At 44.6% G+C, this 23,068-nt stretch overlaps 2 protein-coding genes across 2 annotated transcripts; one reads left to right on the top strand and one right to left on the bottom strand.

The window, feature by feature from the left end:
- The first annotated feature begins 13,254 nt into the window (after nucleotides 1–13,254).
- LOC131481476 (midasin-like) lies at nucleotides 13,255–22,204 on the top strand. The gene is made up of 7 exons (XM_058670466.1): nucleotides 13,255–13,358; nucleotides 13,730–13,918; nucleotides 18,229–18,318; nucleotides 18,426–18,689; nucleotides 18,794–19,055; nucleotides 20,326–20,485; nucleotides 22,078–22,204. Exons 1-7 carry the CDS (start codon nucleotides 13,281–13,283, stop codon nucleotides 22,202–22,204), a joined length of 1,170 nt encoding a protein of 389 aa, XP_058526449.1. The 5' UTR covers nucleotides 13,255–13,280.
- LOC131481457 (protein FAM3C-like) lies at nucleotides 15,713–18,019 on the bottom strand. Its single transcript, XM_058670448.1, has 3 exons — nucleotides 17,965–18,019; nucleotides 17,073–17,246; nucleotides 15,713–16,969 (listed from the first exon to the last, which is right to left on the bottom strand). The coding sequence occupies exons 1-3, from the start codon at nucleotides 18,017–18,019 to the stop codon at nucleotides 16,425–16,427; spliced, it is 774 nt and encodes a 257-aa protein (XP_058526431.1). The 3' UTR covers nucleotides 15,713–16,424.
- Nucleotides 22,205–23,068: the final 864 nt, after the last annotated feature.

The following is a 23,068-nucleotide window of genomic DNA, read 5'->3' as shown; positions in this document are numbered from 1 at the left end:
CAGCTGTAATGAGAAGGGGCCTCCTTTGAGACATGGTCCTTGACAGGAAAAGGGGTTTTCTGCTTACCTAGCATGTGGAGGGCCCCATGCTCCCAGGAAAGAGAAGTGCCAAGCCCTGGGGCAGCTGCACAGCTTGTAAACAGGACTCAGGCAGGGTTAGGGAGGACCTGTAGCTCTTTGTGTGTTGGGAATGAGGGGTAATCCAGAAAGGCAGGGGCCTCCCAGCCCTTGAAAGCCCTTGAAACCGGCCTGAGTCTTCAATGCGCCAGAACCCAGGATGGACCCTGATAGGGTGGGCCTGGGACTGTGAGTGGGATGCAGTCAGGGTAATGGTCAACCTCACCCATGTTGAGGTTATTACAGGAGTACCAGTACTCCAGAGAGGGCAGGGGGTCACGTGGGAGCACTGGGTGAGTCTGAGCTCCTCTCCTCTCACAGTTTTGATGCCTAGGGGCTTCTGAGACCCTGAAGGTACCTCTGTGCTGCCTAGGTACCCTCTGAGAGAGATGGGGTCTTCAGAGGCAGCTGGATGCATAGTTGTTGGAATGTCTAAGGAAACACACACCCCTTGGTGCACCCACAGCCTTATGCACATGCCAGCACCCCTCCCCAGTTCCCCCACACAGTTGCTGGTATTCTCCAGTAACAAAGGAGAACACAGGAAAAGGTCAGCCCAGCTTTGGAGGCTGATGTGTTGCATGCCAATGAAAACCCAGCAGAATCCCAGCCTGAGATCAGCTTGCTGCTGCCTGGGAAGGTCAGTGTAGACCCTTGAATCCGGGGGAGTAACAGATAAGGGGAGCTGGATCTTCAGGGGGTGTGAAAACATCCCTGCCCTAGAGCCCTCAGGACTATGGGTGGGCACAGGCATGAGGTGGAAGGAGGAGGGCTATGGGAGCTCTGCAAAGTCTGGCCTGATGTAGTCACCCTTCTTGCAGGGCCTGAGATGGAACATGAAGTAGTCACTGGGGGCTATGCTCCCTGCAGGGCTGGGGACCATGCTCCCTGCAGGGCCGGGGACAGGGGCACACGGTAGTTACTGGAGGATGTGCTCCCTGTAGGACTGGGAACCTTGCTCCCTGCAGGGCTGGGGAGAGGGGCACAAAGTAATCACTGGGGGCTCTGCTCCCTGTAGGACTGGGGACCATGTTCCCTGCAGGGCCAGGGGCAGGGGCAGGGCAGAATCACTGTGCTCCCTGCAGGATATGGGCACGCAGGAGTCGTCGAGGGCTGTGCTCCCTGAGGGACTGGGACAGGGTCATGGAGGAGTCGCTCTGCAACATGTACACACACGTATGCACATACCTTTACATCCAGATATTTGTCACGTTTTCAGAGGCTTTGCTAAATATGTGATGTGCTAATTATACTGTTCTGATCAATGTATAATGTACACAACTACAAAAGTATAAAATTCACAACCATGAGTATATATATGAACATATGTAATGTATACAGCTATGAAAACATCAAATTCACAACTATATACATATATATACACATACACATGCAGGTAATAGTTTTCAGTTTAAAATAAAATAGATCTGTAATAGAAATAGCAAACCATAGTAAACCATCAGGGTGAGAAGATGGAAAAGGGAAGATCTGTCTTAAAATGTTAATGAGATTTCTGTGATTTAAGAAACAATGGATGATAGTATTCATTCTAAGTGTATTTCTTTCAGTTTCTCTTTTAATATAAATAAGGAGACTAGATACATTCTCAGGAGATCTTAAAAGATATTTCTTCTTTATTGCATAGGTAGATTTACAGGAAGACGGAGACACGGGGCGAAAGATCTTCTGTCAGCTGGTTCATTCCCCAAGTGGCTGCAAAGGTCAGAGTCAGCTGATCCAGAGCCAAGCACTTCCGGGTCTCCCACATGGGTGCAGGGAGTCCAACTGGCCTGGCTCTTGGCCGCCCTTCCCATCCCACTGGGCTCCGATCCACACCTAGGAAAGGTGAAGGCGATGCCCCTGTGTGCAGAACAGAGCTCCCCTGAGGATCTGCGTCCCTCTTCCTTGGGTGGGAGTGGCCTGCAGGTCCCTCTGTGCCAGGGAAGCCCACCATGACCCCATGAGGGACCCCATGCTGCATGCTGTGGCACAGAGCCTCCTGGGTTGTCCAACGAAAATGCAGGCATGGAAGGGACGGGGTTGAGTGCAAGGAAGATAGTTCCTAGTGGGAACTGCAACCCATGCCCCTGCAGTCTAACTGGAGGCAAGTGCCCAGCCATGGCCACAGGCCCAGCACCCTCCTCATGCCCGTCCCCACAACCTCACTGAAAGAGGCTGCCCAGGCCCAACACCCACCTCATCCATGTCCCTGCAGTCTAGGTAAGAGGCCACTGCCCTGCAGTGACCACAGGTCCAGCACCCCAGTGCCTGTCCTTACAGTCTTGCTGGAGGCTGCCACCCAGGCCCAGAACCCCCATGTGCCCATCAACAGCCTCAGTGGAGGAGGCAGTCAAGCCGTGACCACAGGCCCAGCACCCCCGCGTCCCTGACCAGCGGCTGGGGAGACTGGAGGAGGCTGATCTATATCACTGCCTCTAGGACTAGGGCGAAAGCACCTCTTCCTGGGAGACCCACTCCCAGGGCTCTGCCTTGCAAGAGACCCCAAAAGGGCAGCAGGTCTAGGGAGAGCACGGGCTGGAGTCAGGCTTCAACTTTCCACACCCACTATAGCTACAGGGGCGCAAGGCATCTCCCGGGTTTTTGTTTTTTAAAGATTTGTTCATTTTTTTATTACAGCCAGATATACACAGAAGAGGAGAGACAGAGAGGAAGATCTTATGTCCCATGATTCACTCCCCAAGTGAGCCGCAACGGGCCGGTACGCGCCGATCCGATGCCGGGAACCTGGAACCTCTTCCAGGTCTCCCACGCGGGTGCAGGGTCCCAATGCATTGGGCCGTCCTCGACTGCTTTCCCAGGCCACAAGCAGGGAGCTGGATGGGAAGTGGAGCTGCCGGGATTAGAACTGGTGCCCATATGGGATCCTGGCATGTTCAAGGCGAGGACTTTAGCCGCTAGGCCACGCCGCCGGGCCCATCTCCCTGGTTTTGCTGGGGACTTTGAAGTTGAGGGTAGTCACCACTGCACAGAGTGCCAACTGCCATGCTGCCCGCAGCTGCACTGCAGGCCAGTTTGCAGTCAGAGGTGAAGTTGGCTGGGTGGTGTTGGTGTGTGAGGGGGCGGGGCCTCATGAAGGAGGGCGGGGCTGCGTGGGTCTGCGTTGGGGCGGGACCACGTGTGTCTGCGTGAGGGCGGGGCCGCGTGGGGCTGCGTGAGGGCGGGACTGCGTGTGTCTGCGTGAGGGCGGGGCTGCGTGGGTCTGCGTTGGGGCGGGACCACGTGTGTCTGCGTGAGGGCGGGGCCGCGTGGGGCTGCGTGAGGGCGGGAATGCGTGGGCCTGCGTGAGGGCGGAGCTTGGCGCGTGGCGGTGGGTGTCTGTAGCGCGGCCGCGTGATGCGTCGGAAAGCAGTTTTCTGCAGCCACGGAGAGAGACGCGGCTTGAGGTCTGAAGCAATGTTCTTCACCAGGAGGAAACTTCCTCAGGCGGTGCCGGGACGGAGCAGCGAGGTCCGTGCAGGAGCCGGGGTGATGGGGTTGGTGCTGAGCCCCGCGTGCAGGCGGCATGCGGAGACTCCCCAGGAAGCCGAGCTGAGGCGCTGAGCTCTGTGAGGGCCGCCAAGGGGAAGCGGGAAGTGGAGGAGGGTGTGTGGGCCTTGAATACTGGCCGGGACATGTGGGAGTGTGGTTGGCGGGAAGTGGAGTGTGTGACAGGGACAGGGTGGCCTGGTGGTGGAGCTTGGGTTTGGTGCTTGGTGCTGGTGAAGCACAGGTCAGCTGGAGGGCGGTGAGGAAGCGCGGGTCTGTGTTTTTTTTCTTGTATCTGGGGGGGAGGGGAGAGATAAAGGGAGAACCCACATGCAGCCTCCCACTCATCCCAGGATCCTCAAAGAGGGGCATATTTACAGAGAGAAGGTGAGACAAAGAGGAACATCTTCCATTTGCTGATTCACTCCCCAAGCAGTAGCAATGTCTAAAGCTGAATTGATCAGAAGCCAGGAGCCAGGAGCTGCTTCTGGGTCTTTCGCTGGTGTAGGGAGGTAAGGCTTGGCCATGCCTTACTGGTTTCCCGGGGCACAAGCAGCTAGGGCATGATTTAATTCTAAGATTCAATACATAGGGTTTATTATTATTATTTTATTCTTAGAGAATATAAAAGGTATTCATTCAATTTATAATCAGGTCTGTTCAACTTATTAAAGCTTGTTTCAAAAATAGATTGGATAGGGCCCGGCGCGATAGCTTAGCAGCGAAAGTCCTTGCCTTGCCTGCGCCAGGATACCATATGGGCGTGGGTTCTAATCCTAGCAGCCCTGCTTCCCATTCAGCTCCCTGCATGTGGTCCATGAAAGCAGTTGAGGATGACCCAAAGCTTTGGAACGTTCTACCCACATAGGAGACCTCTAAGAGGTTCCTGGCTCTTGACTTCGGATTGGCACATCTCTGACTGTTCTGGCCGTCATATCCACCTGGGGAGTGAATCAACGGATGGAAGATTTTTAAAGATTTATTCGTATATACACAGAGGAGGAGAAACAGAGAGGAAGATCTTCTGTCCGATGATTCACTCCCCAAGTGAGCCGCAACGGGCCGGTGCACGCCGATCCGATGCCGGGAACCAGGAACCTCTTCCAGGTCTCCCACGCGGGTGCAGGGTCCCAAAGCATTGGGCCGTCCTCGACTGCTTTCCCAGGCCACAAGCAGGGAGCTGGATGGGAAGTGGAGCTGCCGGGATTAGAACCGGCGTCCATATGGGATCCCGGGGCGTTCAAGGTGAGGACTTTAGCTGCTAGGCCACGCCGCCGGGCCCCGGATGGAAGATTTTGCTTTCTGTCTCTCCTCTCTATATCGCTTACTTTCCATTAAGGAATATTTGGATAACGGCTGGTGCCATGAGAAGGGTAAACTTCCTACTGTTGTGTTGGCATTACGTATGGCTACTGGTTCGAGTGCCAGCTGCTACACTTCTGATTCAGGAGCTTATCCTGATGCCAGGAGCTTCTTCTGGGTTTCCCACATGGGTGCAGGGTCTCAGGCTTTTGACCGTCCTCCATTGCTCCCCCATTACCCAAAGCAGGGAGCTGGATTACAAGTGTAGCAGCTAGAAAACAAACTGGCATGCATAATTGAAGCTGATAATTGGAAGTGGAGGATTAGACAGTTGAGCCATCGTGCCCATCCCTAAATTTACTGTTTTATGACATTTGTTGGCAGTTATGCTTTTAAGGTAAAATGTTTTATTTTGATTTTACAAGCTTTTATAAAAGGCTCTGCTCAATGTAAATGATACTGTTTCAATCTGTGAATTAGGTAAGGTGTATTTTTTTCAAGGCAGGTCTTTTATGGTACATAATTGTGAGCATTAGACTAGTCACTAAGCATGAAACGAAGTGTGTGAATCCACTAATTCGCTGAGTTGCATGGTGCAGGGTAAAGAAGACCTGAACTAAATGTCACTAAAAAGATGACATTCTTCATTATCGTGAATGTAACAGAGATGTTCCTTAGTTTCTGTTGGTGATTCAAGCTGAAAATGCATTTAATCCCCAGAAACTGCTGAGCATCAGCTTAGTGACAGTTCAAAACTCACTCTGAGTTTTTTACCCTTCAGACTGGTGGACTGGGAGTTCTAGCTCCCGGCAATGGCTCAAGATAGTTGAAAGGATTGTCCCACATAGTAATAGCTCGTGTTAAGATGAAAATTATAATTTTCTCTGAATGCAAATACTTTTGCAGCACTGAGAGATTGAAAATTTGGGAGTAAAACCACTGATAAATCAAGAATCTCTTTATTGTGTTGTAGTGGACTAAACAGTACCCATCATGAATACTGATTTCAGGCACACCTGAGTGCCCCACTTCTGATTCAGCTCCCTGGAATGCACATGGGATAACAGCAGAAGATGGCTGAAGGGCTTGTCCTCTTTACCCACATGAGAGACCCAGATTGAATTCCTGGCTCATGGCTTGGTTCTGGTCCTGCCCTCATTTTTGCAACTGTTTGAAAGTGAACTAAAAGATCAAAGGATACCACCTCTGCTTCACCACTGCATCTGTGCAACTCTTCCTCATAAATCAATCCACCATAAAGAGTATAGACTGCTTTTTGGCCATTTGTACCCTCTTGGAATTTGCTACAAACCACAAATGCCTTTGTTTTCATTTGTCTTAGGGGTTGACATAGCTGAAGTGATGCTGGATTTCATTGATTGGCTGACCCGCCAGGAGTTTGGCCGAAAGTGCGTGGTCAGTATCAGAGATCTCCTCTCGTGGGTAAACTTCATGAACACAATGGTGGAGGAAGCTGATTCGAAAAGGCCAGACACCATCTCTATAGTCACATCTTTTGTTCATGGCGCCTGCCTGGTGTACATAGATGGAATAGGTTCAGGTATGTTGTCTGTTAGCTGGAGGAGGCAAGGAACCAGGGTAGAAGGGAATGTGGATGGGAGCAGTATGTGACTGGATCCTTAAGTCTGAAACTTAGAATGATTTTCCTTTTCTTCATGTTTTTCGAAAGGTAGTTGATGTAAAAGGCTTACCACAGGTGTGAGATGATTATAATGATTATGTTCTTGGAGCACTGAGTAATTCTTAATATGAGCAGATTTCTGTTAATGGGCTTGCATTATTTTGTTTTAAATTATCGTAAAATTCAACATTAAAGTTGCTGGCATTCAGCTGGGAAGATTAGAAATAAAACACGTGGCTGGTGTTGATGCATTGGTACTCTTGTCTTTTTGCTGATTGGTCACTGCATGGCTGGGACACTTTACTGAATAAGCTGCTGGTTAATGGATCTGAAACAAGTGGGATGGTGTCAGGTTCTTCTTTCAAGTGCTCATGTGAGGAGTTGTATGTGTGCTCTAGTTCTGCTGAGATCTGTGCTCCCCAGAAACATGGCTCGGGCTCTTGTAAGAGCTCTAGTGAAGCTTGGTGCTGTGTTGATTGACCTCCTGACCCTCTTATTGTAGGGGTAACTTCCTCTGGGTTGGGTACAGCTCTCTTGGCTCGAGACGAATGCCTGAAATTCCTTATCAAGGGACTTTCCAAGATAGTCCAACTTACAGAATCAGAAAAATGAATTGAAGATTTATAGCATGCTCAAGGCCAAGGAATTCACTGGGATAGACAACCTTTGGGGAATTCATCCATTTTTTATTCCAAGGGGTAAGAATTTTTTTAAGAACTTAAAACTTTCTCATAGATGAAAGATTTTTACTTAATTCTTAGTATGTTGTATTCATGATTATTTTTGAACATTATCTGAATTGGAATCTCACTTGATCGAATTGTAATTGAATGGTTCAAAATATATACATGGTATGTGTAGCTAAAAGAAACTGCAAAGTATGAAGAGATAATTTTCTAGAAATACGTTTGCTTATTAGTTTTTATCTACAATAAGAGATTTCTTGCAATAAAGCTCTATGTCCCAGTTAAGCTGTCAGTAAAATATCTTGCACAGGGTTGTTTAGCCCTGTATCTGAACTACATGACTGTCACTGCCTTTTACAAAAATAGGCTTGTGAACCGTTCAAGGCAGGTATTCTCTCATTCTGCTGCTTATTCCTGGCGATTGTCCTTTTGCTGGTAGTCACAGGCGCTCAAAGTGTCTAGGCTGAGTAAGTGATTTAATAAATGGTTAAATGAGCAACCCAGTAGCCAAGAAGAAGTTTGGTTTGAGTTCTGATGCTTATTATCATTCAGGCTTGGTTGCCTCTCCAAGCATTTTAATGAGAAAAGTAAATGAGATGTCTCCTAATGAACCCTGTTTTTCTTGTGTGGTTGCTCCCACTGCAGGGTCATCTGCTCCTCTCCATTCTTCTCTTTCGCTGTTAATAATTGTTAATGTACAGAGGTTCATTGGTAAACAGTTCCATCCCAGAATTCTGACCAAATGGATCACATATCCTTTCCTCCTCCCTTCAAAGTCCTGTTACCTCTTAAAACATACTGTGTTGGGCCCAGCACAGTAGTGTAGTGGTTAAGGTCCTTGCCGTGAACATGCCAGGATCCCATATGGGTGCCGGTTCTAATCCTGGCAGCCCCGCTTCCCATCTAGCTCCCTGCTTGTGCCCTGGGTAAGCAGTTGAGGATGGCCCAGAGCTTTGGGACCCTGCACCTGAGTGGGAGACCCAGAGAAGCTCCTGGCTCCTGGCTTTGGATTGGCTCAGCTCCAGCCATTACGGCCACTTGGGGAGTGAATCATCGGACGGAAGATATTCCTCTCTCTCTCTCCCCTCCTCTCTGTATATCTGCCTTTCCAATAAAAATAAATCTTAACAAACAAGCAAAAAAACACATACTGTGTTCATTTTGATGGGCCTTGATGATGTAAGTGCTAAATCTCTTCCAAATCCACAGTCATAGTTTTCAGTATTCTTATGTAGAATCTTTTTGCTCAAATCTTTTTACTGGGCTAGTCTTCTGTTTGCACAGGTGAGGAAACAAATGCTGCCCTAACCCTATCCTTCCTAATTCAAATACCAGAATTTCTGCTGAGAAATATAATGGCACAAGTGTTAAGACCTGTGAGATTGTAATTTTTATTCGTGTGCTTCGGTTACCATATGAGTTAAGATATGACGTATCATGAATTGTCTAGGTGACCTGAAAGCCTTGGAATTGCTTGGCTTTTAGTTACTATAAAAATTCAAGTATGAGTGTTTTTGACGACTTGAATTATAGATTATAAAGTCAGAGATATTTATTTGTAATTAGACCTATGTAAATGTGTATAGGGAGTTAGATCTGTATAGCAGAGCTGATGATTGTATGCCACATTTTATGGATACCAGAGCAGGGAAAAGGTGAAATAGGGACCGTCACTACCAATCCAATGATGCATTCTTAGAATTTGGTGTTGACATGTATGTTTGAATTTGGTATGTCCAGCTTACATGTGCCTTTGCTTTTCTCCTTGAAGGTCCTGTCCTCTGCAGGAATAATATCACGATTATGCGCTCAATGCAGCCACTACCGCTATGAATGCCCAGAGGCTTTTACGAGCTACCAAACTGAACAAACCCATTCTTTTGGAAGGCTCACCCGGTGTTGGCAGGACAGGCTTGGTGGCAGCATTAGCAAAGGCTTCAGGACATACTCTCGTTCAAAATCGGAGCAGACAGTAAGCTTTATCATCTTGTAGTGGATGGGAGTAGTTATTGGTGGCATTGTCTATTTATAGAATTTCCTACACTAAAGTTATTATGTAATAGGTATTAATTGTGAAGTGTCAAACATTTCATGTATTGATGTAAACCTCAATCTTGCAGCTAACTGTGCTCTGGGTTTGTTAGTAGCTGGCACCTACAGTAGTATTTTCAGTTAGATGCCGTATTGTAATCATCTTATGAGAAAGAATTACCTACTTGTCTATTTACTATAATTCTGTTAAGTTTTTCATTTTGAAAAATAACCAAATAGTAGAAATAAAGTGGCTTGTAAACAAACCTTTGAAAATATAGGGCAGAGCTGACAAATGCAGTGTATCTTTTGTAATGGCGCCTAGGAAACAGGACCTAGGAATTGCTATTAATGTTCTGGATTTTCTCCTTTTCCTTTTTTTTTTTTTAAGTTCACAAGTTAATGTTCAGCAGGCAAGAATGAGAACTTTTAACCTAGAGCACCAACTCAGACTGAGTGATACTCATGAGCATTGCAGTGAGAAGGTGCTTGGGGACCATGTGGGCTCCAGGAAGAAGGCAGGGTAAATGTTACAGATAAGGAGAAAGAGTAGGGTATAAAACCCAAGTGCTTCTCATTTCAGCTTTAGGATCCTGGACTCCAGTTATTTTTCTGAGGCTGATAATACTGACTTTTCTCCCTTTCTTCCCTCTTTCAAAGGACATCACAGACCTGTTTGGAGCAGATCTCCCTGTTGAAGGTGGCAAGGGAGGAGAATTTGCCTGGCGCGACGGCCCCCTGCTGGCAGCTCTGAAGGAGGGGCACTGGGTGGTGTTGGATGAGGTGAGGGCTTCTCCAGGACAGGGTCATTTGCTGGAGAAGCAGTCCTGCTTTCCATAGCTCTTGCTAAGTGAGCGTGCTGATGGCTAGTGAAGAGAGGTTCTGTTGTTAAGAGAACCTCTACAGCTTCTTTTAAGAATAAGAGAAGCCCCTCTACGTGTCTAACTCAGAAACTCTCCTGCAGAAAAAAACTCTACCTTAATTAGTTTAGCCTTCCTTCTCTGGAAGATCTGCTGTGTTAATAGTTATTTCAGAGGTGTTTTCCAATAGCATCAACCGCTTGTTCTGTGTTAGTATACTTGAGAAGCTGGGAAAGATAAACAAAATCATGTACAAATGTGACCAGGAGATGATCTGTGTAATCTGTATATTAGAAGGAAAGATCACACTGTGAGGCGTGGTAAATTCTGAATCTTTAACAGCTTCAGAATGAGAACAGTTCAGTTGGAGCGTGCAGTGTTAATTCTGGACAAAACTGGAAGGAGTTGTGGAGCTGAAATGGTGAGAGCAATGGAATCTCTGCAGATGCAACTTGGACTCCGTCCAAGATCCAGGACTTTCTGGGTCCTCCATCAGAGGCAGAGTGCAGAGCTGTTTGTTGTCATTCGTGCGGAGCAATCAAGGAACAGGTTCTTGCCTGTAATTTGCGTTGTAGCTTCTTTAGGCCAAGGAAGAACCAGGTTTTAATGCTGAAAGCTGCTGTTTATTCTGCTGTTCAGTGGATATACATCCGGGGCCCACAGAACCTTCTGTATTTGAAAATGAACTTTTTTTTGAAGGTTTACCTATTTATTTGAAAGAATTAGGGAGGAGAAGATACTGATCTTTCTTCTTTTGATTCACTCCTAAAGTAACTTCAACAGCTTGTCAGAGAAGCCAGCGGCATCTTACAGGTCTCCCCCGTGGATCGGGGCCCAAGGACTTGGAGCATGCTCTGCTGCTTTTTAAGGCACACTAGTAGGGAGTTGGGTTAGGAGTGAAGTTGCTGAGATTGGAGACAGCACCTGTATGGTATGCTGTCGCTGCAGGTGGAGGCTTAACCTGTGCTGTGTATTTTCTGGTAAAACAGAAAAATTTATGTATTGTAGTGCTTGTGTAAATATTACCATTGAGGGTCTTGACTTTTTTCCCCATATGCATTTTATTGATTCACATTTTCTTTATTGGATTTTTCCTCCACTACTTAAACAGAGTATGTGCCTCCCCAGCCTTGTGCTGTAAATTCAGCTCTCCTCATTTCTAATATGAGAACCCCTTGCGATTATTCTTGCTCATGGAACTGTTGGTGAATGTATTATGTCAGTAAAGCCCTCTTGGAGATTTAACTCAGTCTTTGAGCTGGGAAATCGTATAAAATAACTATCAAACATTGTCTATTCCTTGCATTAGTGTTAGACCATGAAAATGAAAAGCTTGTATGTTGGTAAGTTTTTTGGTAAATTCTTGTTTACAGCATTAGTCATTAGTGGTGTACATATAGACACAATAACTTTAGAGAAGATTGCAAGTTTAAAAATTAATTCAATGCTTATTCACATTACTTAAGAATAATTGATATACACAAGTATTTATTACATCCAAAATCTTTTTACCATCTATTTGAATTAATGAATAATAGACTATGCATCGCCTGCATGGTTCAAAACAAGAGGGATGCTAAATACTGAGCTTTCTGCTAAAGATAAGCTAACTTTGCTGATATCATTCCCCTGTTGTTTTAATAGTTGTATAAAACAGATAATGAAAGGTACGTATGTTCTTTGTTCCCCAAATAGCTTAACCTGGCTTCTCAGTCTGTATTGGAAGGACTCAATGCTTGCTTTGACCACTGAGGAGAAATCTTCGTACCGGAATTGGGATGACTTCAAGTACAGCATGAAAAGACAAAGATTTTTGGATGTCAGAATCCTTTTAGATAAGAAGGTGGGAGGAAGGGCTTACCCAGGTCTTTCCTTAGCAGATTTACTCAGGTGAGATTCACTGTTGTCATAGAAACTGGTGGTGGAAAGGCAGGGAGTCATGAGGTGGCTGTGACCTGGCTTTCTGGGACCTCACTGTGACAATGAAAGAGGACCAACTTAATGGCTCCCTTTTCTTGTCTCTATATGATGTACATTGATTTGACTGATTTCTGTTAATCACTTTTCTGTCGGCTTGAATCACTTGAGGGACTTGATTAGTTAGTTACCAGAGGATTGTAACATCACTGTACTATTCAGGGTTCTGTTGGCTACCCTCGGGAATGGGGCATAGTGTTTGACCTTTCCTAGACCATGTGATTTGTTCAAACCATTAGGAAAATTTCACCTTAAAAGTTATATATTTGAATTTGTAAACAGTGAGGTGAGAAGGCTAAGATGAGTAAAACTCCAGTATCACATCAATTATTATGTGATATCTTATTCTTTAATTTTTCTTTGTAGAAGGATGTGTCTATGTTTATGTTTATTTGATTTTAACAACTGGTTTCTGCTACTTGACTAAATGAGGTACCTTATCCCTTGGAGTTTAAAAATTGGCTGGTATCTTTTAAGACCATTTTATCATGAGCATTTTCAGTTGAAAGGTTCACAGAATTTTTCAGTTTTAACACTTTTATACCTACCATTGTTTTGAAGCCATTGTATTTTGCACCTAGAAAAGTTTAAAAAGCTAAGTAAAAAAAAATTACACATGTCTTTTTTCTTGAGTAGAATTCAAAAGAAATCCATGTATTTTTAAGAGTTGTTGATTTTATGCGGGCTTTATTTGTCTATATGAAAGGCAGAGTTACAGAAAGAGAGAGAACCAGAAACCAAGAGAGAGAGAGATCTTCTGCCTACTGGTTCACTCCCCAAGTTGCCACAATGGCTAAGCTTGAGCCAAGTCAGAGCTAGTATGTTTGCCTGGGTCTAGCTCTGGATCCCAAATACTTAGGCCAACTTCCGCTGCTTTCCAGGTGAATTATCAGGGAGCACCTGGGATCTGAATCGGCACCCATATGAGGTGCTGGTGCTGTAGGCAGTGGCTTCACTTACTGTACAACAGTGCAAGAACCAGATTTTACCTTACTTCATCCTAAGAGAAATGTCTATAACTAAAGATCATATGTATTGCTTAAGCATTATTATTTAGTGTTAAAATTTTCAGGTAATAAGACAGGGATATCATTTTTAGTATGTTACAAAGAAAAATGATTATATTTCTTTTGCTTTTTAATTTTAAAGGTTTTTGTGGATCCTCTTACAGTAATTGATATGGAATTTATTGTCAGTACTTTGTTTCCAGCCATTGACAAAACTATTGTTAAGAAAATGGTCGTTTATAATAACCAAGTAGGTACCCACTTGTTTTAATTGTTCTTTATTGCCCTAGCTGTATATGACTATTTCCTCAACATGGTGGTGCTTTACCAAATCAAAGTTTAATTTGAATAAATCACTTAGGATTCTATGAATTTCTTGTGGAAGGCAAGCTTCTCATTTGAATGGTACAAGAATTAATTTCTGTGTTGTAAATTTCATTAATAATGCTTATGGAGTATTTCTGGCTTCTGGCATTTGGAAATCTTATGTGAAAGAAAGTAATCTGAGTGAAGCCTGTTGACTCTGACCCAGATTACATACCCTGTAGTACATTGGGAACACTGACTGTGGTACCTGGCAGCAGGATATGTTTGCCTTATTTTCCCATATTTTCTTTCCAGATTGATCACGAAGTGACTGTTGAGAAGAAATGGGGCCAAAAAGGAGGACCCTGGGAGTTCAACCTCCGGGATCTTTTCCGCTGGTGTCAGTTGATGCTCATCGACCAGTCCCCTGGTTATTACGATCCTGGCCAGCATGTGTTTTTGGTCTATGGGAAGAGGATGAGACCCCGGGAAGACAAAGAAAAGGTGAGTTTCTCCCTTGATCTTTGGGTTTCTTTCCATATTAAAGTTGACTTCTTCCTAAAGAAGAGAATGGGCATACCATGCCAAATGTTCCCCTATCTATTTTCTCACAGTATAAAGTAGTTTACTTTGAAGGATGCAGTTAGCCTATTTATCTAGATCTACATAGTCATAAACCTTCTTTAAAACAGTAGGGCTCCATAGTGATAAACAACTAGGTCTTCATCATCTGGCCAGGCACAGAGGTAAGAAAGTGCTGGGAAGTCAGGAGACTCAGTGGCTTTTTACCCTCTTAGTAGCTGTTATCTTTGTTTTTTTTAAAGGTTTATTTTTATTGGAAAGTGAGATATACATAGAGGAGGAGAAACAGAGGGGAGGAAGATATTGTATTCCCTGATTTCACTCCCCAAGTGGTTGTAATGGCTGGAGCTGAGCCAATCCAAAGCCAGCAGCCTGGAGCTTCTCTGGGTCTCCCACTCAGGTGCAGGGTCCTAAGGCTCTGGGCCATCCTTGACTGTTTTCCCATGCTACAAGCAGGGAGCTGGATGGGAAGTGGGGGTGCTGGAATACAACTGGTGCCCACATGGGATCCTGGCATGTGCAATGCTAGGACTTTGCCACTAGGCTACTGCACTGGGCCCTGTAGCTGGTATCTTTTTTTTTTTTTTGACAATGCAAAATGAATATTTACTTTCATTATTTTAAAAAAGCACATTTATTTCACAATCCAAGAACTGTAAAATAGCTACTCTTTTAATTTACAGAAATGTGGAGATTTTTCTAAATGTCAAAATATACATGTTGGATGTGACTTCGCAATATAGCACCAAAAATCCGGAAAATATACAAAAATTATTTAAATGCATAAATAATTGCATTTACTCATGACCCACATTCACTTTGAGGAAAGAACAGTACAAGATATCTCATGAACACTCCAAAAAAAAAATCTATGAAAAGCTCCTAACTTGGTTTTCAGTGAAATAACAAATACTGCTTTTAGGTTTTAGCGCAAGTCATCTAAAAGTTAGGCTCAAAATTTAACTACTGCCTTATGTTGTTAAAGGTATTTTGATCAGTCAATTTGTTCATGTTCCAGTTTAGGAGACTTTACAAACAACAGGTATTTAATGCCCTAAAAAGACTGGAGAGACAATGAAAGAACAAAAGAAAAACTAACTCATTTAGTGAACATCTAAAGTTAAAAAAGAAAAACATCACCAAAAAAGGCTAGATCTCCTATATTTCTATGTGGAACTGGGCATAAGGTCATTCTGGGTCAATAAAATTATTTTTAAAATGCTATCAGTCCATTCAGTAATTACAACTTTTCTAAATATACCACTATAGCTTAGGGCAATAACTGCTATTATGAAGTTACACAATAGAGAATTAACTTTCCAGTTACGAATCAAAATTATTTTGCTACTAAAAAATGCCTCTTTCCATGTCCCAAATCTAACTGATCTCCATTTGGTAAATGCTGACAACTGAATCATGACAACCCATGCCAGCACGGCTCTGCAGAAGTCCCGGCCCACGTGTCCTCCCTGCCACCCCAGAGGCTGGGCAGGCCTTGGCGCAGGCTCCCCATGCCGCCTCAGCGCTGCCAGCTTACGTAACAGGGTACTTCAAAAACGGGGAAACTACAATCAAAGGTACGTTTATTTCGATGCCAAAAAAATGAAATCCATGTACTTTTTCATAAGTTTTCCACAAACGTTTTGAAGATCCCATGTATTCACCCTCTGCTTCACATTTAGCTAAACCTTATATTTAATTACACTTTCCATGAATTCTTGAGGTTCTGCATAGAATCAAGTTATTCATATTGAGAAGTTATGCTTCTGAATGCCAGTTTACATTTATATATTTACTTTTGAATGAATATATTTAAAAAAGAATTTCATTGTGCTTTTCATGTTTCTGATGTAAGTTTTCATATCAAATGTGTTACTCCCCTTATTTCTTGGGAAGGAAGGAAAACAATAAGCGAAAAGTTACATCAGGAGAGCTGGACTGTAAAGTAACATTACACAATGAGCCAAATTTAAATTGAAAAGATACGGTCATCATAAAGGATCTGCATACACACTAATATACATAAACACATATGATTTATAGAAAAGAAAACCAAGTCTCTTCTCTAAGATCTGATACTATCCCATGACAGATGTTCACAGCAACCGGTATACATGTCAGTACAGTTTCAACAATCTGGTTTTCTGTCCGTCTGTTTTCAGAGTTACAGCGCATTACCTCCAGAGCAGTCTGCACACTGTTCTCGCAGGGAGATCCGCTTAGGAACCAGTGACGCGCTTGCTGGGCTTGACAATTTACAAAGATATCCATTTACGTTAGTAATAAATACTCCTGATGGCAAAAGACATAATGCTCATGCGTACACCAAGACTGTGGCATGCTCGTAAAATATTTACACATGGTTTCTCCTTTCGAGCTCATCCAACAGCGGCCAAAGTGGCTGCTTTCTGGGTTCCATGCTTCCTCTTCAGTCCTGCTTCTGGGGGATGCATCCTTCCATCTCCACAACTTCAGGCCATCCCTCGTATTTGTTGGTATCCTTGTTGTTCTTTATGTGCTGTTCGAAAGGGCTTTTTGTCTTAATGCCCTTCCCACCACAGAAGACCCAGTTATCTCTGAAGCCCAGATTGGTGATTGAAGAACTGCCCAGCTCTGCAATGAGCCGCCGTGCCTCATCGTTGAGTTTGGTTGCTCCATCATCATAGGTTCCCATCAGTACTATCATTCCTTCTTGTATGCTCTTCAGAAACTCAATAAATGATGCCACATCTCCTCCCCACATGTCAAAATGCTTCGTGTCTATTACTTCTCCTGTTTTTCCATTTGCCAAGGCAACATTGATTCCTCTTCCAACATTATTCTTAACGCCACTCATTAAAATGTTATCTTCTAGGCAGATTTTGGGTCCCACCACGTTGGCTGCTCCGCTCGCCATTTTAAAAGCAAAGTGCTTCTCAGGGCAAGCTTTTGAAATTCCACATTTATATCTAGGAGTCTTTGTAGCATGTGCAGCTTACGTGCTCCTATCAAAGTGTGCATCCGGATGTGGAATTCCTGCTCCTTTTGGCATTTCTGGAGCTGCTACCCTCATGTTTGGTTTTTCAGTGTATGGCACTTTTCATTAAACAAGCTCCGAGCCTCCCGCCCGCCCGTCTCCGGCGGGCCTGCCCGCGGTCAGTTGAGCCAGAGGCCGACGAGCACAGGCCGGCCACCTCCAGCTCGCGCTGCCACCGTTCCCTCGGACTCCCTCGGGCTCCGTCGGCCTCCGTCGGGCTTCCTCCGCTGGTATCTTAAAAGATGAAAGCACAGCCCCTTTGTGTCTGGTGTCTTGTGTTTCCTTGGATTCTCAAAATGGTTTTGTATTATGTGGCTATTCTTTTCTTGAACTCAGAATTTTATGCGTGTAGCCTTCTTTTTTCGTAAGATTTATTTTATCAGAAAGAGAATTACAGAGAGAGTGAAAAAGACAAAGAGATCTTGATTCATTTTACAAACAGCTGCAGTGGGCACAGCTGGACTCGTCTGAACCTGAGAGCCAGGAGCTTCTTCCAGGTCTCTCCTGCGGGTGCAAGGGCCTGAGGACTTTGGCTATCCTTGATATTTTCCCAAGCCATTAGCGGGGAACTAGATTGGAAGTGCAGCTGATACCTGAACTGGTGCCTATATGGGATGCTGGCACTGCAGGTGGAAGCTTAGCTGGGTATGCCATGGCAATGGCATATTCAGTCTATCCTTATAATAGATGGCTGCAAGAGGTAAAGGAATTATGATTTTTGTTAAATAGTGAATCTCTAAAAGCGTAAGGAAAAAATGAAAAGAAAAATAAAAATAGGATACAGTGCGTCTCATCACTTTGCTTGTTTGCTTCTGAAAGGTTTGAATGGTTTGGTGGTGTGGGGCTGATGTTGTGATAGAGCAGGATGAATAGTTGGTATGAACTTGGCTGCTCCTCTTTCCAGCAAGCTCTATTAATAATGTGGGAAGGCAGCGGATACTGGCTCACGTGCTTGGGCCTCTGCCACTCAGGTGAGCGACCAGGTTGGAATTCCTGGTTCCCGGCATTGTCTTGGCTTAAGACCTGGCTGTTTTAGCCATTTGGGAGGGAACCAGCAGATGGAAGATTTTGCTTGCTTGTGTGTGTGTTTGTGTGTGTGTGTGTGTGTGTGTGTGTGTATGTATGTATATGAAAACCTTTTAAATAAGTAAGCTTTATTTAAAATGGAATTTGTGGAGTAATTTTTTTTGTCTTCAATTTTATCATTTTTCTTTAGGTCATTGGTGTATTCAGGGATGTATTTGGTTCAAATTCTACTCCATACCTGGGGACCAGACTGTTTCATATCACTCCCTATGATGTCCAGGTGAGGAGAGTAGTGTAACCCTCTACTTAACTGAAAATTTTCTGTTGCTTATTCTGCCTGCCATTCTCAAGTATGTTCATGAGTTCTCACTGCTTTTGTTTTTTCAGCTGGGCTGCTCAGTTCTTTCCCGGGGCACCTATGTCCCTCACCCATCACGCAGACCCCTGTCACTCCTGCATCAGTCATTCCAGTCATTGGAGCCGATCATGAAGTGTGTACAGATGAGCTGGATGGTCATCCTTGTGGGGCCAGCCTCGGTGGGCAAGACCTGCCTGGTCCAGCTTCTTGCACACCTGACTGGTCACCCACTACAGATCATGGCTATGAACAGTGCAGTCTACACCACGGAGCTTCTGGGTGGATTTGAGCAGGTAACATTCTGTCTTTACCTTTTTTAGGCAAAAAAGCACCACCCCATGATCAATAGAGGGTCTTCTGTGTCCAATAGCTAAATTATGTGCTCCCCAAATTGTAGGTTGATCTTAGGCGACCTTGGAAGCAGCTGCTGGAGAAGGTGGAAGACACAGTGAGGGCACTGCTGCGGGACAGCTTCCTGATCAGTACTGATGATGCTGAGGTCGTGCTGCGAGCCTGGAGTCACTTCCTCCTGACATACAAGCCTCAGTGTTTTGAAGATGATGGCAAAGGCATCACAATGGAGACTGTCAATAAGCTGGAAGCAGTGTTACTGCTCATGCAGCGGCTTAACAATAAGATCAACTCTTACTCCAAGGCAGGTGTGTATATTTGAAGTATGTATCACTTTTTGTGATTAACAGGTACAAGTTAAGTGTACATCTTGTAGTCCCTCATAGCCAGAAACAATTGCCCAGTGGATTTTACTTGTGATGTGGAAAGGGTCATACAACAGTTCTAACACAAAGGACTCAATGAAAAATCTCTAGCCAAAGGCTGTATGCACCATCAATTACAAAGTATTTGACAAATCCCAGTTGTTAATGACAGTTGCATGATGTAGCCAGTGTAAAGGAAACCTACTTTAATGCACTAACTACACTGTGCCAGCAGAGTGCATTCCTTTTTTATTTTATTTTTTAAGATTTATTTGGTGCTGGGATAATGTCATAGCAAGCCATTCTTCTGCCTGTGGTGCTGACATCCCATATGAGCTGCTCTGTTTCCGATCTAACCCCATGCTAATGGCCTGGGAAAGCAGCAGAGCTTGGGCATGTGCCCCCATGTGGGAGACCCAGAAGAAGCTCTTGGTTCCCAGCTTTGGCCCAGTCCAAGTCAGGCTGTTGAGGCCATTGGGGAGTCAAATAACAGATGAAACATCTCTCTGCCACCCAGTTTCTTCATAACTGTGTCTTTTGAGTTAAAAAAAATAGATCTTTAAAAATAAAATATTTATTTATTCGAGAAAGGTAGGGATGAATTGAGAGGAGAAAACTTCCTTCTGCTGGTTCACTCCTTGGAAATGATCTCAGCAGCTGGGGGTTGGGCTGAGCTGAAACCAGCGGCCAGAAGCTTCGTTGGGGTCTCCCATGTGGGTACAGGGACCTGTCCACTTGGACGAGCTTCTGTAATTTATGCGGGTAACCAGACAGCTTGATTGGAAATGGACTCAAATAGGTGCCTGTATATGATATTGCTGTTGTGGGTGGTTTCTTGACTAGCTGTGCTACAACACCAGACCCTGAGTACGTTTTTCATGTGATAGAAGAAATCCAACAACAGGTGGGAGATGTCTTTGTGCTTCTGTTACAGTTTCTTAAATTGTAACAGAAATATCTTCATTGTTTCACCCTAGCATTAATCCAGGAGCTTTTAGCCATCAATTTAGAAAGTAAGAAGTATGTTTTTGTCCAAAACATTTTTGTTAATCTGTGATTAAACAGGAACCTCCCCCCTTTCCCCTAAGATCCTCATATTTATTCTGTGTTGTACCTCACAAAATTGAACTGCAGTTCTTTCAATCAAAGTTTTTTAAATTGTATTGATTTTTAATAAGTGCTATGGATGTTTATTTTGTCTGTGATATTTCAGAGTTTGCCAGGCTTGTGGAAGACTCCCGAAGTTTTGGGGTGAAGCTTATGCAGTCAGCCAGTGGCTGTAGCCAGGGCACTTTTGAATGGGTAGACAGCATGTTGGTGCAGGCCCTGAAGTCTGGAGACTGGCTGCTGCTGGACAACGTTAACTTCTGCAAGTGAGAATCTTACGCTTCATTGCAAATGGGCCTGTTTGAAATTTGTGGTTATCAATATCTTGTCAAAGTAGAAACCCAGGTCGAAGCACCATCCTTTTTTTCCTGTGTCTTTTCATTTCTATTTGTCTTTATTTTATTTAAAAGGCAAAGAGAGAGCTTTATCATCTGGGATTCATTTCCCTTATGGCTACAGTAGCCAGGTGTGGGCCAGGCAGAAAACAGGAACCTGGATCTTAATTCAGGTCTCTGAGGTGCCTGGCAGGGACCCAGCTCTGTGAGCCAACACCTGTGAGCCATCACCTGTTGCTTTGGAAGCAGAGATGGGACTCAAATCCAGTCATTCCTGTCTGAGCAGACATTTGCTAAATGTGCCTCAGTGATGATGACATTTTGTTGGGTAGGTCACTTTTGATTCTGTGTAACGTAAAATCCTATATGGGATCCCAGTGCGTGCAAGCTAGGGACTTTAGCCGCTAGGCTACCATGAAGGTCCTGGAACTTTTTTTTTATCTGGAGTATTTGACTTAGAAGTCTAGCTATATTCTTTTTCTTTTCTTTTAAAGTTCACCACTTTTTTTTAAAGATTTATTTATTTTTACTGGAAAGTCAGATACAAAGAGAAGAGGAGAGACAGAGAAGAAGATCTTCTGTCTGCTGATTCACTCCCTAAGCACCTGGAATGGCTGGAGCTGAGCTGATCCAGTGCCAGGAGTCCAGAGCATCTTCAAGGTGTCCCACACAGGTGCAGGGTCCCAAGGCTTTGGGCCGTCCTCAGCTGCTTTCCCAGGCCACAAGCAGGGAGCTGGATGGGAAGCAGGGCTGTCAGGTTTAGAATCAGCACCCATATGGGATCCTGGGCGCGTTCAAGGACTTTAACTGCTAGACCATGCGCCGGACACTCTAGCTACTTTGTAAAAGACTTAATAACATTAGAAGTTGGGGGCGAGGATTGAGGAAGGAAAGGACTGTAACTGAGTGAATTTCCTATCATTTGGCTTTGTTTCACTTATATCAGCAAATATTTCCTGTACTTACAATGTGAAATGCATTAGGTTGGCAGTGTGCTTTGAGGAGTGAGGAGACTAGTGTGGACATCTCTTGCAAGAGATCACAATTCTTAATGGGGCAAATGGTCCTTATTGAGAGAAAGAAGAGGGTCAGAAGTAGGTGGGTGGGGCCCGGCAGCGTGGCCTAGTGGCTAAAGTCCTCGCCTTGAAGGCACCGGGATCCCATATGGGCACCAGTTCTAATCCCGGCAGCTCCGCTTCCCATCCAGCTCCCTGCTTGTGGCCTGGGAAAGCAGTCGAGGTCAGTCCAAAGCCTTGGCACCCTGCACCCAAGTGGGAGTCCCGGAAGAGGTTACTGGTTCCCGGCTTTGGATCGGCACAGCACCAGCCGTTGCGGCTCACTTGGGGAGTGAATCATCAGACGGAAGATCTTCCTCTCTGTCTCTCCTCCTCTCTGTATATCCAGCTTTCCAATACAAATGAATAAAATCTTTAAAAAAAAAAAGTATGTGGGTGCCTGTGTGAGAGACTGTAGTATCAAAGCGATGTGCCAGCGTGTTCATCTTTTGAATTCTGTCTGTGCAGCCCATCAGTGCTGGATCATTTGAATGCGTTGCTTGAGCCTGGAGGTGTCCTCACTGTTAGTGAGAGAGGAATAGTAGATGGATCTATTCCCATGATAACATCACATCCCAATTTCAGGTATTCGTAACTTTTGTGTTTCTGCCAAAGTACCTGACAATGGACATGTAGTAGTACCTCTGTGTACCTATTACTCATCTGTGGAGCCGTGCGTTGTTTGCCTCATTAACTCAGGTAACAGGTATATACTGAGACTGTAGTATTTGCCAGACACTGTTAGGCTATGAGGATGCAATAGGAAACAAGAGCAGTGAAATTTCTCCTTGGTTTGGTGCTGTAGAGTAGCCAGGAGTTGTTTCCTGTGGACCATGAAAGAGATAATGACAGTGTAGACTTGTGGTGAAATAGACAGGACAGCTTGATGGTCCTGTGGTTGAATCATTGCATGAGAAGTGGGACCAGTTACTGAGAAAGGTAGACTGGCAGAGGAAGCAGGGCTGGCATGGGGAGTGTCAGCAAGAAGTAAGTGTTCAGTAGTAGACAGGCATGTAAGTTGTCAGGTGGATAGATATGGATAGATAGTGGTGTGAATAGGCATTGGATACATGAGACTAGTGTTTGCAGAATACGCTACTCCTTTTCTGCCTCCTGCAAATTAGAATTATGAATTAGAACTGGCCCCGATTTGAGAACTTTGAAAGTGAGATTTTTAACATTCTCAAATAGCAGTACATCCAATACATAGCCCTGGGGAAGTAGGATTACAGACTGATGGACAGGGCTGATGCTGCTGGGAAGCAGGAAGGAGGAGGCAGCTGACTGCAGCACCTTGGGAACTGATGTAGCCTGTCTTGGAGAGCTCCCTTAGCTAAGAACGTAGCACAGGGGCTTTGTGAGTAAGGAAGCTTAATTCCAGTAATGAGGGAATTTATATACACTTAGTCTGTAAATGCTTCAGCACCATTTTATTTCGTGTTTCCACTGTTATAATGGC

Source organism: Ochotona princeps, chromosome 11 (assembly GCF_030435755.1).
Source record: "Ochotona princeps isolate mOchPri1 chromosome 11, mOchPri1.hap1, whole genome shotgun sequence".
In the NCBI taxonomy this organism is placed as follows: domain Eukaryota; kingdom Metazoa; phylum Chordata; class Mammalia; order Lagomorpha; family Ochotonidae; genus Ochotona; species Ochotona princeps.
This window is presented reverse-complemented; position numbering and strand designations above follow the sequence as displayed.

Excerpts from the sequence above, each read along its gene's own strand:
- LOC131481476 (XM_058670466.1), top strand. The coding sequence starts at position 13,281 with ATGGAATTTATTGTCAGTACTTTGTTTCCAGCCATTGACAAAACTATT. Across the intron at positions 13,359-13,729 it reads TGGTCGTTTATAATAACCAA|ATTGATCACGAAGTGACTGT; the intron begins GTAGGTACCCAC and ends TTTTCTTTCCAG. Across the intron at positions 19,056-20,325 it reads CAACTCTTACTCCAAGGCAG|AGTTTGCCAGGCTTGTGGAA; the intron begins GTGTGTATATTT and ends GTGATATTTCAG.
- LOC131481457 (XM_058670448.1), bottom strand. The coding sequence starts at position 18,019 with ATGCCGGGAACCAGGAATTCCAACCTGGTCGCTCACCTGAGTGGCAGA. Across the intron at positions 17,247-17,964 it reads CCTGAGTGGCAGAGGCCCAA|ATACCAGCGGAGGAAGCCCG; the intron begins GCACGTGAGCCA and ends TCATCTTTTAAG. Across the intron at positions 16,970-17,072 it reads CGGAGCTTGTTTAATGAAAA|CTGCACATGCTACAAAGACT; the intron begins GTGCCATACACT and ends GGAGCACGTAAG.